Here is a 20905-nt window from a genome sequence, read left to right as displayed (position 1 = left end):
GGTGACAGTGATAACAATGTACTAATGTGGGAATTACTTAAAGATGTAACTACCATCAAGGCTAAAGGGAAGGGCTATTGTTTTCATAAAGATGACTACAGGGGTCTCAGACAGTTTTTAAATTCTGTACAGTGGGATCAACTGAAGATGTTACCAACATTACATTCTAAATGGGAAACCATTGCATTCTAAATGGGAAGGGACTTAATTTTGAAGGCTACTAGGCTTTTCATTCGAACTAAGAAATACTGTTCAAGGTTTAGGCCTAAATGGATGTCAAATGAACTAATGAGGCTCGTGGCAGAGAAGAAAAATGTATGGAATGCATATAAAGTATCAGGTGACACAAAAGCCTATGGCAGATATAAACTAGTCTGTAATCAAGTCACAAAGGAGGTTAGGCAGGCAAAGGTAGATTACGAGAAATCTGCGAGTTCGATTAATGCGTTTTTCAATTACCGCTATTTGAAAAAAATTATACACTTTTCACTTTACACCAGTGGTTCCCAACCTGTGCTCCACAGAGCCCTTAGTAGAGTAGGGAAGTGTATGCAGAGCCCTTAGTAGAGCCCTAAAAACTGAATGAAATTAAAGAATTAGAAACATAAATTAGAAAACTAGAAATCATATTCTGAATAAAAATTTGCCAAGTTGAATTTTGCACATTCTCTAGCAGATGACGTTCAGTCATTTTGCTGCCATTAGCTTGTGATTTCTTGGAACTGTACATTCAGTTTCAAATTGGAATTGTCTTCTATAATGAATAATAAGGGGCTCCTCCATAGAAATTGATTCTAAAAAGGGCTGTGGGTCAAAAAGTTTGGGAAACACTGCTTTACACGATACAAATTTCCAGTTAATGCCATCTTTTTTTTTTTATGCGATAGTTGAAAAAAATAGCGTGTCAAGATTACTGCACGTCAGATGGGCAATAAACAAACGTTTGCCTGCAACCCGCCTCGGTGTGTTCCATCAGCCATAGGAAAAAGACGTGTTACTTGTTTGTCTCCCGCTAATAAAGTCAATGCAGACTTGCATTTAGAAATTTAAATGAGCCAGATGAAAATGTTACCGCGAAGGAGGTAACAGTAAAAGAACTAGATAAAATCTTTCGTATCGCAGAGAACCTCAAACAAAAGGTTTAAGGTTCACAGATATTTATTTCACCAAGGCCCAGAGAAGATTGTTGTTGGCTATCGGAAATTAATTGATGAAAAGAGAAATTCAACACTATTCAAATATTTCTGCAACAGTCATTTCTTCACTGTGTATTTTATGTCAGAGGTTCCCAAACTTTTTCGGTTCACGGCACCCTTAGTGTCGCAGTAATTTTTTTCACGGCACACCTAGACCCAAAGAAATACCTAACAGTTCGGTTTAGTAGTTAGGTCCAAACAACTTAATAAGAAACTGTGAACAACCTCAAGCTAGTAGTTCGCTTGGCGTTCGACAGATGTCGAGTATCGCTGTATTTCCCTCAAATTTAAAATATTCCGTGGCGCACAGTTTGGGAACCGCTGTTTTATGCAATAAACATTTAATTCCATAATTATTTTCATTATCTTTTACATTGCATACAGGTAAAAAGTTATTTTTAAAATTCTTTATGGACATTCCAGGAGGTCAAGGACCAATTATAGTTTTTCCTATTGATTATTATATTCGATTAATGCATTTCCACTTTGTGCGATGTGCTCGCGGGACGAATTAATTGCATTAATCAAGGTCAGCCTGTACTTCATAACTGGGTAGTCACTATTGCAACACCAGGGTACCTGCCCACCCACCGAAGAGAAGCCAACAAGTTTTGAAACGGTGCCGTTTGGGTGGTAGTATCCACTGAGAATAAATAACAGTAGTCTTCTCTACTAGTGAAGTGTTACTTATTCAAGGTAGTACAATACCATGGAAACTAGTTGTGAAGGCATTCACAATGAGATATAACCAAAATGATGCCAATTTAATTAATTAATTTAACTACTTCGGTTGATGGCTACGTTAAAATGATGCTTTTGCACTAACCTATATGTTAGTCATATCTTTTGTTTATATTTCTATTTGTAATGCTAGTCATTAATGTAACATACCATCACAAAAAATGGTTAGAAATGTGAAATTCCTAGGTGATGCACTTTCTTTGCACACCAGTGTATTTCTGAAATTGTGTGCAAAATTAATTGGCTGCTGTAATAGAAGCACACTAAGTTGCTTCCTGGGCATAAGTCTGTTTCCCAAATACTATACTGTTGATTAAATGAGCCACTCAGATGAGATACGCAACTTAAGGCTTTCCAATCCCAATACTTCATGAAATAATCTGGCTTTATGTGTGCACAATGAACAAGAGACAAACATTCTTTCTGCCCAGATATTTTTCAACATTCCTCAGTAGCTGAACCACTAAAATTGGGCAGAATCCAAGTCTCCATAAGATAAAACTTTTTCATACTGTTTCTTTTCAAAGGACCAGCAGAGATGTCATATAGTTTATTACAAATATGAAGTTTATAAATGGATGAGTTATTTTATTTTTTTTTTTTAATGAAAACCCCAAACACGAGAGGTATTAGAACCAATAGTACTTAGTACTGTGCTTCTGTTGGAGGTTGAGAAGACGAGAGAAGATATTTGTTGACATTGGATTTTAACTTCTGTAGACTGTAATTTTCCGGAAAGACATTTGAAGGAAGGTTGTTCCAAAAAACGGCAGTTGAATGAATAGACGAGGAAGATGAAAAGTTGGTTCTGTGAGTTTAAAGTTGGACAGTAAATGGATGTTGGCTGGTGGCAGCATGTGTTCGGACTGTTTTGAAAGAGAGAGCAGGAATTATAGAAGCCAATTCAGAACAACAGTGCCCATGGAAATATCTGTAGACAAGGCATGCAGCAGAAACAGTACATCTATGAGACAGCAAGTGAAGAGACTCTGTTAGAGATGAGTCATTAATTAACCTAACTGCCCTCTTCTGAATGGAATCTAGAAGCCTGAGAGGTTTTGCGGGCACCGCCCCAGATGTGGGAACAATTTTCCATGGTAGGACGGATTTGCAATTTGTACAGAGTGAACAGCTGTTTGGAAGAAAAGTAACGCCAAGAGCAAAAGAGAAAACCTTTTAGATGCAGAGGAAGCAATATTTGTAATTTGCTTGTGCCAAGAGACATTAGAAGTCAGGGTAATCCCCAAAAGAGATATATCAACTTGTCTAGTAATTGGAATGTCACCAAAGGTAAGCATAGGAGCAGAAGAATCCTTTTTGCAAGATATAAGACAAGTTTGAGTTTTAGAAGGATTGAGATCAACTAAGTTGTCTTTGCCCCACTGGAGAATTACCTGGAGATCGCCATTTAAGGAATTGGTAGCAGATATTCGAGAAGCTGAAGCTGATTGAGCAAGGCATGGTTTCTCAAAATGGAAAGTGGAATGCAGTGGAAAGTGGAACATTGCAAAACTATGGAGAGGATTTCCAGTCAATGGAAGAAGGTCATTAATATACAAGAGGAAAAGAGTGGGGGAAAGAACTGAACCTTCGGGGACACCAGCATTTGTGGAGAAGTTAGAAGACAGAGAGCCATCTACCACCACCCTCAGTGAGCAATCAGAGAGAAAACTGGATAATCAATTACAAAAAACAGTTGGCAAACCATAAGATGGAAGCTTGTTTAGAAGACCTTTACGCCAAACACGATCGAAAGCCTTTGAGATGTCAAGAGCTATTGCTGTGTTTCTACGAACTTTTCCATTGAATTTGTCCATAAAGGGGTAACATAAGCCAGAATATCACCAGTGGATCGACACTGACGGAATCCATACTGGCAATCGTTGATCAGACGGAAGGTTTCTAGGTAGTTTAAGAGTTGGCGGTTAAATGATTTCTCCATTACTTTAGAAGGAGTAGAAGTAATTGCAATGGGACGATAACTGGATGGGAGGGATTTATCACCCATTTTAGGGACTAGCTGGATATGAGAAAATTTCCAAGCAGAAGGAATAGCACCTTTGGAATAAGAAAGTGAAAAAAGGTGGCAAAGAACAGGACTAAGTTCAGGAGCGCAGGTTTTGAGAACAAGTGGAGATGTACCATCAGGACCTGGAGCTTTCTTAGCATCAAGATTCGTCAAAATCCTTCTGATATCATTTTGATGGAAGACCACAGGAGGCATTGAATGGAGCATGTTGGGAATGGTGGAAGGTGTTTTACCAAGAACATTGATACACAAGTTGGAGAAAAATGGGATGCTAGCAGGTTAGCTTGATCCTTGGCTAAAGTGCCTATAGAACCATCTGGTTTTGACAGAGGTGGGAGCAGTGATGGGCAAAAGTTGCAGCTAATAGCTTTGGCAAGAGACCAAATGCTTGGCTACCATTGGGGCAAGAAACAAAACTAACAAGTTTTCTACTCTTAGCCAGTTCAAAATCTAGTTTGGACTGATTAATAACTGCTTTACAATTGTTGTGAGCTTTGGTGTAGGCAGAAAATTAAACTGAAGAATTGGAAACAAGCCAATTACAATATGCAACATTCTTCTCCTGAACGGCCTTAGCACATTAATTGGAAAACCAAGGTTTAGATAAAGGATGAGATTTTAAAGTGGAGCGTGGGATAAAGGATTCCATTCCTACAAGAATAATTTCGCTGGCACATCAGAAGTTTTGAAACAATAGTCCGACCAAGGAAAAGAAATCTCACAGGTCATCTCATTTTGCATTCTTGTAATGCCAAAAAGCATGAGGTTGGGAATAGCCATGAGATAAAGGCTCCATTGGAGAAGAGAATCACTAAGTTGTGATCTGAGGTGCCTAAAGGACCACTCACTTTGACCGTGTACTTAGAAAGGTTGCTTGTTAAAAAAGAGCAACCGAGTTGGCTGTATAGTTAGTATTGTCCGGTATTCTTGTAGGTAAATGAACAATCTGTACAAGGTCATTAATAATTGCAAAAGCCTCAGCATCTCGACCAGCTGGGTCGGTGTGACTAGAAAATGGAAGCCAGCTGGAGTTGTGAACATTAAAATCACCAAGGAAAATTATCTCATTGTTAGGAAAGTTAGACTGGAGAAAGTCAAGTTGCAAAATGAGGAAGTCAAAGAGTTCCAAGTGATTGGTTGAGTTTGGAGAACGGTAGAGACAACAGATGAATTTGACACAATGAGGTAGAGAGATTTTAAGCCAGAGAAGATTCCAAATTACCAAGTCTCTGGCAGGGAATATCGGAACGGACATATGCACAAGTACCACCTTTGAGGCGAAAGGAATCATACAGCGAATAATTTGGGCAACTGAAATGAGAAGTAGTTGAATCAACCAATAACTGAGATTCTGTCAGAAAAAGTACATGGGGTTTGGCAGACTGCAAGTGGAAATGGACATCGTTGAGATTAGAATTGAGACCCTATATATTTGTGAAATGAACTAGCAAGTGTTTGGGAGGTTTAGATCTTTTCACAGATAAGCTTACTCTATTAGTTTGACAATTCATGGTGTATTCAATAGTAAGAAAAAAGTTGGGGGGGGACATGCTGTATGAAGTAATGAAATTTGTGGATATGGCGTACACATGGTAAGAATATACCCAGATCCTTGACATAACGTGACCTTGACAATGCCCCCTGCATACACACTACTATGACTCCCTCCAGTCACTATCTGGCAGAGTACAGGTAGCAAGATTATACACTAGCTGATCTGGAAGCCTCCTAAAGAGTTACCAATAGTTCGGCCCAGTGTACTAACTAGCAGCCAGCCTGCGAACACAGTTTTAGAGCAATATACTCAAAATGTAAGGAAGGTTGGATCTCGCCATGATGTCCATCATAACCACAAAAGTCATCAGTCATACTGCATGATGAAAGAGATGGGGAAGGGTTGACCGGAACTTAGCTCTGGAGACTAAACATGGGTTCCACCACTTCAAGCCTCCAATAAGCAAAGTGGTGGTATTGCACCGGTTGATGAGAGTCATCTACCACCTAGTATTGCCTGGTAACACAGAGGGGGCAGCATTCCTCCATGTGGTATGGGCGCCACACTTCGACCCCTGCTTATGTTGGTTCACACCTCGGTGGTCACCCACAGTGTGCTTGTGCATGGGGGTTATACCCAGGATTACTAACAGTCCCACTATCATGAAGGTGCAAGCAGAGGAACTGGCTGTCACAGACCATCCAGACTTCGCCAAAATTGGGTCCACTTGATTTGAGTGTCACCCGAATATCAGTTCCATCAATGTTTTAGACTCCCAGGTAGCAAGTAGAGCTTGTCTGACATATTATTATTATTGTTGTTAGCCATATGGTGCAATGAAGCCTAAGGCTTATGCTGCATCAGCCAAAAAAAAAAAAATTCTGAATTACCCCAAGAGAGAAAACATGAGTCAGAAGTAGAAGGGAATCACCAAGAAAGAGAAGAATGATGATATCCACTCAGGACCCTGGGTGTGCCAAGCCCATACTCACCAGATGTGAAACCCCAGGGTTAATATCTAAGAGAATGTCTGTGACAACCTCAAGGACCAACTTTGGTGTAGGCAGATAATGAAACTGAAGAAATGAAAACAAACCAATTATGATATGCAACGTTCTTCTCCTGAACGGCCTTAGCACATTTATTGGAAAACCAAGGTTTAGATAAAGGACGAAATTTTAAAGTGGAGTGCGGAATATCATCATTCTTCTCTTTCTTGGTGATTCCCTTCTACTTCTGACTCTCTTTCTCTCTCTCGAGATAATTCAGATTTTTTTTTTTTTTGTCTGGTGCGCAAGCTTCCTTGCACCATATGGCTAATAATAAAAATAATTCCTTCGGGGTCATAGATTGGACTAACACTGAGCTGGAGGATATCACGAGAAAGACAAGGACAACGATGACCAAAAGCTGCCAACACCACCCGAAATCAGCCGTGGAGAGAATGACAACTGCCCAGAAAGAAGGAGAAAGGGGCCTGATATAACTCATTGAGCAACAGCACTGTTTTCTGTTGCTCATTGAGCAACAGAAAACAGTGCTAACCTGAAGGATTACTTCCAGAAACACACAGCAGCACTCCAGTAGGCCATAAGGAAGATAGACAAGCAGTATACCCACACTCAACCTAAGCGAGGAGTCCCCTCCCAACCAGGAGGCACAAACGAAGCTAGAAAGATGGGCAGAGAAGACACTCCATGGCAGGCACTACAATGATCTCCATCAAGATCACATAGATAAAATTGCTTCCAATGCATGGCTCACGAGCGGGATGCTTTCCCCCAAGACTGAAAGATTCATGCTTGCCATCCAAGACCAGGTAATCAACACCAGGAACTATAGAAAATACATCGCCAAGGAGCCGGGAGTGTCTGATGACACATGTCGACGATGCCATCTGGCCTCAGAAATGATCCAACACGTCACCGCGGGATACAAGGCAATCACCCAGACTGAGTACACTCATAGATATGACCAGGTAGCCAGGATAATACAATCAGAAGCTAGCAAGGAAATACCAGTTGATTGAAGAAAGTGTATCGTTTGTTGTTTGGTTTTTAGGAGCATTAGCAACTAAGGCCATATTGCTCCGGGATATGCGGTGGCCATTCCCTGACCTTTCCGCATTCTCCGTATTTGGTGGTGACGGGCTCGAACCCCGGTCTAATCAAGAAGCATGTGCTACGCACTGCTGCTTCTTCCCACCTGGCTACGGAGGCGCCAAGTGTATCGTACTACAAGTACAAACCCCAGGCAGTACTAGAGATCCGAACCCACAAGCTGTACTGGGACCTTGCCATAATAATGGATAGGACAATCCTGCACAACAGACTGGATATAACCCTTGTGGACAAGAAGGAAAAGGCTACCTAACTGATTGACATAGCGGTACCCAACACTGGCAACCTGCAGAAAACCCATGGGGAAAAAATCAGGAAGTACACGAACCTAAGACAGGAGATCAAAGAGATGTGGCATATGCAAAAAGTAACGACTATCCCGACAATTGTGTCAACCACAGGTATGGTGCCAAAGATCCTACATAACAGCCTAGCAGCAATAGGTCTCCTAGCGAACACTTACAAGGAACTTCAGAAAGTCGCAATCTTGAACACCTGTTCCTTGACCAACAGTAACACCAGACATAACAACAACCACCCTGTTTACTTGGTAGCAATACCCGTTACGAGGTGGAACCCCCAATCAGGGAGAAATAATATAAGAGTAATAATAATAATTCTTTAAATAAGAAAAACTGAGAGGACCTAAAATGATGAATTCTTCCATATCTATAAATACTTCTAAAATAATGGATGGATTGCAGTTTTTGTTTTTTTTTGATGGTTTAGGTGGGTGATTTTACAAAAAAAAAAAAAAAGTTGAGAAACACTATCCTAGAGTCATATAATAGGTGTGCTTCAAATAAAAGGAAAATGGCCAAATCACATGAAGTTCCTATACGGGCAAAAGAGTCAATTTTAACAACTCATTAGTAATGCTGTGGTCAGTCAGTTTTTAAGATGAAAATCAGATTGCAGAGACATCAAATATACTATCTGGAAACTTTATTCTGTGACTGATTTAGCTCTTTTTAGGAATTGAACATCAGTGTTACTGGGAGAAAGAACCTTCTACTTCCATCGAAGACTAAGCCATCCACTGCTGAGCAGCCCTTTAAAAGTTCCTGCTTCCACCGACAGAAATCAATTACAGATTTTTTCCAAAGAAAAGTTGATATAGTCACTATGTTGTTGTTGTGGGGGTTTGTGGTGCATAAGCTGCTTTGGCTATAATGTGCCTATAGTCAGTCGCCTGAGTATAATTAACCAACAGTAGTATTGCATTGCCTAACACTGCAGGAAAATATCTAATTCTAGTGACTCACTGGTTAAGAATTAGTAATTGTCACTTTCTGTATCTTCTTAGTGTCTTTAGTCTTGTATGTGCCACTTTTTTTTTGTTCATTTATATTGTGCTGTTCACTTTGTCTAAGCTGGGGGGGCTGCAAGATTATGCAATATCATTTGTTACTCCTCCGTGTCCAGCCAAGTCAGTTGATTGGGGATTTTTTTGGCACCTCAGCATCTATGGCCATAGTGCACCAATCGAGCCAAGTGCAGTTTGTCGTGTAATGAAATTCTACGTATCATCACAATGACATGTTTTCCACTACTCACAAGCTTCTCAAAGCTTACAATTTACTTATGTGGGCATTATCATGGAAATAAGAGAAATTCCAGCAGGGTTTACAGCTATGAACAGCAAATTAGCCAACCCCAGTGAACTTTCATGTAGTAAATGTCACAAGTAACTTAGAAAAAAGATATGAATGAGTTCATGTTTATCATATTCATAAGAGAATTTTTTTTTTTTTTTTCATTGAAAAAAAAAAATACATTTCAAATATTGGTTTAATTCATTGTGTTGGAGTAATGCTAAAGTTTCATACAATGCCTTCACAAAATTAAATTACTGCCTCCATTAAGATTTGGAAGATGGAAAGGTACTATATTTAGATTACAGAATTTATTATCACAGAGTTATTTTCTTATTGCATTAAATCAACGTGTTTCTATTAGCATTAGTAGAGGCATATAATGCAAGAAAGCAAGCTTATACATCTTCAGCAAAAAAAACCTTCCCATTTCACCCATCCATTCGCTCCAAATGTTTGTTTAGCTTGAATTTATTTAACTCTGCCTTGAATCTATTTAAGCTGTCAACTTCTACAATGACAGATGGAAGTTTGTTCCAGCTGACTAAAGGCAACTACCCACTGACTACAGGCAAATTTCCAAACATCTATTCTATAACTGTCTTTCCTCAATTTGAATTTCTGTCCCCTCAAGCGATTAATCTGGGCAAGAGGAAAAATTCATTTTGCATTGAGCATGCTCAAACCATTCCAGGCCTTATACACCTCAATCAGATTACCTCGCAAGTGTGCCTAATCTCCAGACACTAATTTGCAAAACTTAAGCCTTCTTTGCAAGAGCAACCCTTTGTTCCATTCACTAATCTTGTTGCCCTTATCTGTACTTGTTCCAGCAGCTCTACATTCTTCCTAAAATGAGGCCTCCAGACCTGTATACAGTACTCAAGGTGCAGCCTGACCACTGCCTTATACAAGGGGATAATCACCTCCTTATCTCTGCTAGAAAAATTCCTGTATATCATTGACAAGACACCATGAGCTACTCTTACAGACTGTCTGCACTGCTCAGAAAACTTCATATCTGACTGCACAATTACTCCATGTCCTTTTCATTCTCTACCAACCAGAGTGTAGTACCACACAGTTCATACTGTTACTCTGGGGTTACTGCTACCCATACACAGTACTTTACATTTGTCAACATTAAAATGTCATTAACAACCCTGCCAACCTTCATATCGTCTGCAAACTTAGACATTAAGCCTATGTACCTTCATCAATATCATTAATAAATACAGAAAACAACAATGGACCCAACACTGAACCTTGGGGGACTCCACTAATAACATTAGTCCATGTGTCCATTGATTGCCACTCTGTCTTCTCCCATTCAACCATCCCTTTATCCATAGCAGCAATTTGCCCAATACCACACTCTCCAATTTGAATAGCAGTCTTCATGTGCAACAGTATCAACAGCCTTCCTAAGATCCAAATATATGATATCATCTATTGAAGTCATTGAATTCAATTTTACTCAATTTTCATTGTTGCCAATCAAAATCCTCAAGGCTTCCTCACTTCTTGCAAACCATAACCTTCTCAATGTGCCTTACACTATTTTTCATTTTCCCTTTAAATGTACATTAAATATTGTTAGATGAAAAGGCTGAAACCATCCTAAGTGTTAAAACATTAAAAAAAAAATTTTTTTAAAAACTTTACAAGATAGACTTGCCAATTTAAATTCAAATATCAGAATATTTAAATAAAATACAGACTAAGCACAAACAATACCTCATGAATGATAACATAAATGTAACTAAATCTGGAAGGGCATAGATTATCTAATGGCAGATGATCAACATAACAAATCACTGTCTGTATGCACTGTGCTCCAACTACTATAATTTACATAAAAAAAATAAAAAAAAAAAGAAGGCATTGGTAATGGTGATTACTGAGAGGTATCCATACCTACTGCCGAAGTTCTAGAGCTATCAGTGAACAGCAAAATGGGATGATCTATTAAATGGTCACAGATCAATGACTGTATATCAACAGTTACCACCATGTTGTTTGAAATTGGACCAAAAGTCCAGCATTGTTTACTCCCCCTCCACATACACGCCCATGATTAATGCAATCAAGCCAATTGTTCTGCTCATATCTTAGTTCTCTCATTATGAAGAAACATCAACCAAGTCCACTTAACCTTTTTCTGGCTATGGTGTATTCAACAGAATACACTATAGCCAGAAAAGTACCACACAGTAATAATGGCAACCTCCAAACCATTTCTAGTGCCTGCCCCTGATTTTCTGTTATTCCAGAAAAAGTTATATCAACGGCACTGCCAATCACATATAACAGCGTTCTTTCAGGCAACCTGTGAAAGCTATGTTATATATGTTCACTTAGAAAAAAAACTCATTTAATGTGAACAGCTAAAGTTTACAAATCTTGAAACCAATCAGCATTTAAATTATAATATATAGGACAGCATATTGCAATATTTAATTAAGAGAGAAAGTAATTAAACTAATTACTTTACCTGCTGGCAATCTAGGACTCAGCTCAAAGTAATTAATTTAATCAGTTCATAAAATATGCAAACTTGCTCCTATAGAGCTTAGAGTTACTAAATATGTCACTTCGGTTTTTTTCTTTGAATGCCACTGCTTTTTTGGTTTCTAACAATATATAACCCTAATTAAAGGAAATCCTCCTTTATTCTATTTAGTTTCATATTCTTTTTGTAGTTTTATTTTAGTTCACAAATCCAGCGACCTTCAAAAGCACTAGCTCCAGAAGGGACAAGACTGTCACAACAAGCTTTGTTGCTGTAAAGTGCTTTGATTCTAAAATGTCTTTCAAATTTCAACCTAGGGTTATATAATATAACTTAATTAGGTTTTTACTATAATTACCACTGATGAAATGACCAAAATTTTCAAATATATAGCTGTGAGTTAAATGTTCAATTATTGAAAGAACTGCAGTCTATAATTAGACCTAATGTTTTTGTTCATGTAATAATACCAAACATATTATTCATACTTTATTAAAGAATAAAATCTTTTAAATATTAATTATCATCCCATCACAGTTATTTTGTTTTTGTCCCTGCAAACTCTAGAATCAGCCCTCGTTCTCAGTTTGGCTGAAGCAATATAACAATACAGAACTCTAAATTAAATTGTGACCAAATCTAATATAAATATTTATTTTCTTATAATTATAATGTAGTATTTGTTAAAATTAGGGCCAGTATGAATAGCACTAATACCATAAATGATCCCTTTTGTTTATGTTGTCTCAAAAAAAAGTAAACTATGTAAATGTACACAGCTGTAAAATATCCATATTACTGACCATTGGCCAAAAGACTGAGAATCGTGGGGTATTAGTTGACAGCAATGGTAGCAGTATTGTTTGTGTAACTTTATAATAAATATTCTTGTTGAATATTTATAGATATAATTATTAAATTATAATATTTATAATTATAGAATTTTGTTTGATTTTTAGAATGCATTTAAATTTTAAGTAATTATTCAAGTTCTTATACCTGCAAATTTAAGAAATGATATCAAAATTTCAGCACCAACAGATCTAAAGCTGGATACTCGAACAAGTTAGTCAATCTTAACTTGCTACTCACAATTTTTCTCTCCTAATGGACAGCATAACTTTTGAGACAACATAAATTTATCAATGATATTGATGAAGGTATATCAGGCTTAATGTCGAAGTTTGCAGATGATACAAAGGTTGGCAGGGTTGTTAATGACAGTAATGGCAGTGTGCTACTGCAACAGAATCTAGATAATTTGGGCAGATGGGCTAAGAAGTGGCAACTGAAGTTTAACCTTGACAAATGCAAAGTACTGCATATGGGTAGAAGTAACCCCAGAGAAATGTACCAACTGTGTGGTACTACACTTAAGGTGGTAGAAAATGAAAAAGACCTGGGAGTAATTGTGCAGGCAGATATGAAGGTTTCTGAGCAATGCAGACAGGCTGCCAGGGCAGGTCATGGGGTTTTGTCAATGACATATAGGAATTTTGCTAGCAGGGAAAAAGGAGGTGATTATCCCTCTCTATAAGGCAATGGTCAGGCCACGCCTTGAGTACTGCGTACAGGTCTGGAGGCCTCATTTTAGGAAGGATGTAGATTTACTTGAGCGTGTACAGAGAAGGGCAACAAGATTGGTCAGGGGAATGAAGGAATCCTCTTACCAAGAGAGGCTTAAGTTCTAGAAATTGCAGTGGCTGGAGACTAGGCACCTGCGCGGTGATCTGATTGAGGTGTATAAGGCCTTGAATGGGTTGAGCACGCTGAATTCTGATGGGATCCTTCCACTTGTTCAGATTACGAACCTAAGGTGGGGGGGCATAAATTCTAATTAAGAAAGGACAGGTGTAGAATAGATGAGCGGAAATTTGCCTTTAGTCAGTGGGTGGTTAATTGCTGGAACAAACTTCCATCTGTCGTTGTGGAAGTTGATAGGTTGAATAAATTTAAGGAGGAACTGGACAGGCATTTGGAGGGAATGGTGTGATTTTTTTTTTTTTGGCTGATGCTGCATAAGCTCATATACTTGCTTTCTTGCATAAAATGGATAAGGGGATGGTTGAGTGGCAGAAGACAGAGTGGTAATCAAAGGAACTCCACTAATGTTATTAGTGGAGTTCCTCAGGGTTCAGTGTTGGGTCCGTTGTTGTTTTCGGTGTTTATGAATGATATTGATGATGGGTTATCAAGTTTAATGTCCAAGTTTGCAGATGATACAAAGGTTGGCAGGGTTGTTAAGGACACTACTGACGCTATGCTGCTGCAACAGGATCTGGAAAGGTTGAACAGATGGGCTGAGAGGTGGCAAATGAAGTTTAACATTGACAAATGTAAAGTACTACATATGGGAAACAGTAACCCCAGAGCAACGTATCAACTCTGCGGTACTACACTGACAGTGGTGGAGAATGAAAAGGACCTGGGGGTAATTGTGCAGGCAGATATGAAGTTCTCTGAGCAGTGCAGACGAGCTGCAAGAGTAGCTCAAAATTCCTGCTTGTCAATGATATACAGGAATTTTTCTAGCAGGGATAAGGAGGTGATTATTCCCTTGTATAAGGCAATGGTTAGGCCACATCTTGAGTACTGTATACAGGTCTGGAGGCCTCATTTCAAGAAGGATGTAGAGCTGCTGGAACGTGTCCAGAGAAGGGCAACAAGGTTAGTGAACGGAACGAAGGGTTGCTCTTACGAAGAAAGGCTTAAGTTTTGCAAATTACAGAGTCTGGAGACTAGGCACCAGCGAGGTGATCTGATAGAGGTGTATAAGGCTTTGAATGGTTTGAGCATGCTCAATGCCAGTGGGATTCTTCATCTTGCTCAGAATAATCACCTCAGAGGGCATAAATTCAAATTGAGGAAGGACGGATGTCGGATAGATGTGCGGAAATTTGCCTTTGGCCAGCGGGTGGTTGGTTGGTGGAACCGACTTCCATCACTTGTTGTTGAAGTTGATAGCCTACACAAATTTAAAGCTCAACTGGACAGGTATTTCGAACGAACGGAGGGGTGAAATGGGAGTGGTGTGTGTTTTTTTTTGGCTGATGCTGAATAAGCTTGCTTTCTTGCATCATATGCCTCTACTAATGCTAATGCTAAAATGCCACTGCTGCTACTACTACTTCAGTTACTCTAATACAAACTAGTGTAACATAAGTAGGAACTCTTTAAAATCTAGAATGTAATAAGAATTATAATAATTAGCTTTTATTAAATTCTTTTGAAACCAAGCGTATCATCCCTTTCTATAGTATATTTATCTCCTCTGTGAAAGTGAATGTGGGATGCTAAAGTGGGTGGCGAATAAAAAGGAACAAAAAATGCACATTACGAATACTCTACTTTCTTTAGTTTTATTAATTCAAAAATTGAAGAAATATGGAAATCAATTCATAATTTAGAATGACGAGAATTATTTTTAAAGAATCTTTCGATCTGAGGGTCCATCCATCCGCCCACCTAGTGGGTGGATGGACCTTTGTAATAGCAATAGCGTTGAAATATGCTACATAAGTAAAGAAAACGAAAAATCGCGGTTTCTTTTTACTACTCGTAATAAAGCCTTACCTGTAATTTGACGGTTACAGATCCACTGAAAAGGCAAGTTTGTAAATCGGGTTTTAGCCGAAGAGAATAATGCAGGGGTGAAATACTTTTTGGTAGCCGCTGGAAATGTTGAGCTTCCGGCATTTTCAATATAATGGTTGGTTCTACGGATATCGAATAGTTCAAGTTCAAAATGTGACTGCCAAAAAAATGCTGCTTCCTCTCGGGATATCTTGCTGTATAATACGAACAGTTTACGCCTATCGACGTCCAACAGGGCCAATAAGCAAACCGACTAGATAACGATTTATGTTGCCTCAGCGCTGAGGCTGCAGGTACTGTGCCTGCTTGTCTTAATGCGTTTAGGCCTAACAACCGCCTTCGTTGGGAAACAGATTTTCGTACAGTGACAAGCGGAGATATCCAACCACGACAATTAGAAAACATAAAACTTGTATTTATAAGGAAAATATCTATAACAATCCCTCCCTAAAAAGAACAAAACCTTAACAAAGACAAAATACAATTTAAATTGACAACGTGAAGTACAACCACACAAACATGTGCTTTGCACAACCCAGCCGGCCGCATCCAGTTTCAACTTTGTAAAAATTAAATTGGTTGAGGCAAAAACAAATATCTCTTTCAACGTTTAAGCATCAGAAAATAATATCAGTTACTAGATTTTGTGTAATGACAGCAAAGGCTGCTTTTTTTTATTTTTAAATATAGTTTAAACTTATAAAATAAAAGCCAATGAGAGTTTTTCCTCACAAGAGGGCAGTGCATTACTCTAAAAACTTAATTACAAGTGCTTCTTTTTGATTATCTAAAAGTAGTAAGTAATTTGGGGTTATAGCAACACATGTAGTATGAAATATATCATTAAAACATTGTAAGCAATGAAAATAATTATGTATATGACTATAACCTTCGTAAATTCCAAAATTCCTTAAGTGGCGTTGTGTTATTCTATTTATAACTATAAAATGTTTGTATTTGAAATGTAATAAAATAGCAAGTGAAAATTTCCCACAAGAAAGAAAATTATGAAACATAAATTTTTGAGACCTCTTCTATAACATCTTTCAAGAAACTTAAAAAGCATATTCATTGTGGCTCGTTGGTCTAGGGGTATGATTCTCGCTTAGGGTGCGAGAGGTCCCGGGTTCAAATCCCGGACGAGCCCGATAGTTTCTTTTTTTTCAACTTTTCTCTTTTACATCATGGAGTAATAGTAAAATTACTTAATTTTTTATTACAGTTAAATTACCTTTATCCAAAATTCATTCTTTCAGCGGCACTTGGATATTTTAATCATAATTTGCAGTCATTTAATTTTTATTAAAATATATATTATGAAACTTGTGAAGAGAAAAGGCGATGTCTGCGGAAGAGGGGGGGGTGGTCAGCCTCCATAGTCCCCTAGAACATTATTAAAATGTTGTACATTTTATGTTATTTATTGTAATATTTATACATACATGTACATATAATTAATTTTATTAATAAGAAAAATTAAATACAAATTCAAGATAAAATTACAAAAATACAATTCTAGTAACAAAAAAGTACAATATTTTATTTTTATAATATTTAATGAGAGATTTGATACTGTTTGTTTTTATCAGTGAATCTGAATCGATGCGCAGAGTATTTTCTAAATTTACGTCAGAAATTCCATTAATCATTATTAAAAATATATATAATAAACAGCAGGTCGTTTATTACATATACAGTACATGTAATTTGAAAACAACCGCGGGTCGGATTACGCATGTTCGCGGGCCGAAGTTGGCCCATGTGCCGGAGTTTACCCACCCGGTCCAAAACATGCCATTCCGTTTTCAGAGTGTAAACATTACTTTTTTTTTTTTTTTTTTTTTTTGAAAACCGATACTAATTTAGTTCCTCGCATTATCTGGTTAGTAATAACATACGTTAATTAAGAAATGAAAGAAAACATTTTTTTTTTTTTTTTTTGCTACTTTTTTTCTGATAAATCGCCGAACGCAAATGTACGAACTTAAATGGGACATGTACATTAAAATTTATAATTTTAATAATTTATAAATAATAATAAAATCTAAATAAATATGATAAATAATTTTAAGTGGTGATATAACCACACTGCTATTAACAAGCTGAGTGATTATAATCACTATACTTCCCCAATTTCAATATGAAAAGTAATATAGATTCGAAAGTGCAGTTCAGTTTGTTGCCACACAAAAAACAAACAAAATTTCCTAATTTTTTTATTATTTTTGATTTCTTTACAAGAGGAAAGAAATGAAATTTATTTATATGTATTACAATCGAAATTCTTTTTTATATGTATTATAGTCCAAAGTCAAGTTTATCATCGCATGACTGCGACGAAAAGATTTTTTTTATTATTATGATTTTAATAAATTACTTATTCGCCAAGCAATTGTGGCTCGTTGGTCTAGGGGTATGATTCTCGCTTAGGGTGCGAGAGGTCCTGGGTTCAAATCCCGGACGAGCCCAATGATCTCTTTTAATACCAGGGGCTTAACATCTGGTGGGTATGGGCTTGGCACATATCCTGATCTAGATATCACTATTCTTCTTTCTTGGTGAGTTCCTTCTACTTCTGACTCCTGTTTTCTTTCTCTCTGGTAACTCAGAAATTTTTTTGGCTGCTGCAGCATAAACCTCAGGCTTCCTTGCCCTATACGGCTAACAATAATAAAGTCCTTCCAATATAACGAACGTTTTCTCATTCCCTGGGGGGGTTGTTATATAACGCTTCGACTATATTAACTTCTTAAGTTAACTTAAATTAGTGATGAAGATATCCTTAAAACTAAATGGCAAAGTTCGCATTCCTAATAAAACGGATCCTGTATTTCTAAATTAATGTCCTCTACTTCAGTACAGATTTCTTAACTAATATAATTAAATTTTAAATTACACAATATCTTTCTTGTTCATAAAGAATTTGCAGTTTCTTAACAATTTTCTTTGTACATTCTTGAATTGAAATTCAGTATTCAGGGATGACCTGCAAGATTTCTTTTCCTTGGAGCAAACTTTGACATCAGAAGTTTTGAAACAGTAATCCGACCAAGGAATATATAACGACCCCCCCCCCAGGGAATGGGCAAACGTTCGTTATATAGGAAGGACTTTATTATTGTTAGGCGTATAGTGCAAGGAAGCCTGTGGTTTATGCTGCAGCAGCCAAAAAAATTTCTGAGTTACCCAGAGAGAAAGAAAACAGGAGTCAGAAGTAGAAGGAAATCACCAAGAAAGAAGAATAGTGATATCTAGATCAGGTGTGCCAAGCCCATACTCACCAGATGTTAGCCCCTGGTATTAAAAGAATATCATTGGGCTCGTCCGGGATTTGAACCCGGGACCTCTCGCACCCTAAGCAAGAATCATACCCCTAGACCAACGAGCCACAACTGCTTGGCTAATAAGTAATTTATTAAAATCATAATAATGATTTCGTCGGATTACTGTTTCAAAACTTCTAATGTCAAAGTTTGCTCAGATCATGTCAGTGAAATTATTCTTGTAGGAATGGAATCCTTTATTCCACACTCCACTTTAAAATCTCGTCCTTTATCTAAACCTTGGTCTTCCAATAAATGTGCTAAGGCTGTTCAACAGAAGAACGTTGCATATCGTAATTGGCTTGTTTCCAATTCTTCACTTTCATTTTCTGCCAACACCAAAACTCGCAACAATTGTAAAGCAGTTATTAATTAGTCCCAACTAGATTTTGAACAGGCTAAGAGTAGAAAACTTGCTTCTTGCCCTAATGGTAGCCGAGCATTCTGGTCTCTTGTCAAAGCTATTCGCCGCAACCCATCTCTGCTCCCAGCTCTGTCAAAACCAGATGGTTCTGTTGTCACTTCAGCCAAGGAAAAAGCTGACCTGCTAGCACCGCTTTTTCTTCCAACTCATGTATTAATGATCTTGGTAAAACACATCTCACCATTCCCAACACGCTCCATCCAGTGCCTCCTGTGGTCTTCCGTCAAAACGATGTGAGGGATTTTGACGAATCTTGATGCTAAGAAAGCTCAAGGTTCTGGTGGTATTTCTCCACTCGTTCTCAAAACCTGTGCTCCTGAACTTAGCCCTTTTCTTTGCTGCCTTTTTTCACTTTCTTATTCCAAAGGTGTTTTTCCTTCTGCTTGGAAATTTGCTCATATCCAGCCAGTTCTTAAAAAGTATGACAAATCCGTCCTATCCAATTATCGTCCCATTGCAATTACTTCTACTCTTTCTAAAGTAATGGAGAAATCAATTAAACGCCAAATCTTAAACTATCAAGAAACCTTCCGTCTGATCAACGATCGCCAGTATGGATTCCGTCAGTGTCGATCCACTGGTGAAATTCTGGCTTATGTTACCCATTTATGGCCAAATTCAATGGAAAAGTTCGGTGAAACAAAAGCAGTTGCTCTTGACAACTCAAAGGATTTCAATCGTGTTTGGCATAAAGGTCTTCTAAACAAGCTTCCATCTTATGGTTTGCCAACTATTTTTTGTAATTGGTTATCCGGTTTTCTCTTTGATCGCTCACTGAGGGTGATGGCTCTCTGTCTTCTAGCTTCTCCACAAATGCTGGTGTCCCCCAGGGTTCAGTTCTTTCACCCGCTATTTTCCTCTTGTATATTAATGACCTTCTTCCGTTGACTGGAAATCCTATCCATTGTTTTGCCGATGATAGCACATGGCATTCAACTTTACATTTTGAGAAACCTTGCCCTGCTCAATCAGCTTCAACTTCTCAAATATCCGCTACCAATTCCTTAAATACCGATCTCCAGGTAATTCTCCAGTGGAGCAAAGACAACTTAGTTGATTTCAACCCTTCTAAAACTCAGTCTTGTCTTATATCTCGCAAAAAGGATTCTTCTGCTCCTATGCTTATCTTTGGTGACACTCCAATTACTAGGCAAGTTGATATATCTCTTTGGGGATTACCCTGACTTCTAATCTCTCTTGGCACAAGCACTTTACAAATATTACTTCCTCTGCATCTAAAAAACTTGGTTTTCTCTTTTGCTCTCGGCGTTACTTTTCTTCCAAACAGTTGTTCACTCTGTACAAATCGCAAATCCGCCCTACCATGGAATATTGTTCCCACATCTGGGGGTGGTGCCCACAAAACCTCTCTCAGGCTTCTAGATTCCATTCAGAAGAGGGCAGTTAGGTTAATTAATGACTCATCTCTAACAGAGTCTCCGCACTCGCTGTCTCAAAGAGATACTGTTTCTGCTGCATGCCTCTTCTACAGATATTTACATAGGTACTGTTCTTCTGAATTAGCTTCTATAATTCCTGCTCTCTCTTTGAAAACAGTCCGAACACGTGCCTCCACAAGCCAACATCCATTTACTGTCCAACTCCAAACTCACAAAACAAATTTTTCATCTTCCTCGTTTATTCATTCAACTGTCGTTTTTTGGAACAACCATCCTTCATACGTATTTCCTGGAAATACAGAAGTTCAAGTCTAATGTTCAAGTGTACAGATGTTCAAGTCTAATGTCAACAAATATCTTCTTTCGTCTTCTGAATCTCCAACCCAAGCACGGTACTAAGTACTATAGGTTCTAATACCTCTCGTGTTTGGGGTTTTCATAAAAAAAAAAAAAAGTAAATTATTAAATCGTATATT

At 37.9% G+C, this 20905-nt stretch overlaps 1 protein-coding gene and 3 non-coding genes across 4 annotated transcripts in view; 2 read left to right on the top strand and 2 right to left on the bottom strand.

The window, feature by feature from the left end:
• The window catches only part of Psa (puromycin-sensitive aminopeptidase), a 142436-nt gene extending 126620 nt beyond the window's left edge, over positions 1-15816 (bottom strand). The window contains exon 1 of the mRNA XM_090387786.1: positions 15262-15816. Coding sequence (XP_090243912.1) covers positions 15262-15687 — 426 coding nt within the window. The 5' untranslated portion in view covers positions 15688-15816. The remainder of the gene's footprint in view (positions 1-15261) is intronic.
• Positions 15817-16357: 541 nt separating this feature from the next.
• On the top strand, positions 16358-16429 carry TRNAP-AGG (transfer RNA proline (anticodon AGG)). The gene has a single exon. It is a non-coding gene; the product is annotated as a tRNA-Pro (tRNA).
• A 1249-nt stretch (positions 16430-17678) lies between these two features.
• On the top strand, positions 17679-17750 carry TRNAP-AGG (transfer RNA proline (anticodon AGG)). The gene has a single exon. It is a non-coding gene; the product is annotated as a tRNA-Pro (tRNA).
• An 848-nt stretch (positions 17751-18598) lies between these two features.
• TRNAP-AGG (transfer RNA proline (anticodon AGG)) lies at positions 18599-18670 on the bottom strand. The gene has a single exon. It is a non-coding gene; the product is annotated as a tRNA-Pro (tRNA).
• Positions 18671-20905: the final 2235 nt, after the last annotated feature.

The sequence above is a fragment of the Mastigoproctus giganteus genome, chromosome 13 (assembly GCF_048544385.1).
Source record: "Mastigoproctus giganteus isolate SK-2022 chromosome 13, ASM4854438v1, whole genome shotgun sequence".
NCBI classification, from domain to species: domain Eukaryota; kingdom Metazoa; phylum Arthropoda; class Arachnida; order Uropygi; family Thelyphonidae; genus Mastigoproctus; species Mastigoproctus giganteus.
This window is presented reverse-complemented; position numbering and strand designations above follow the sequence as displayed.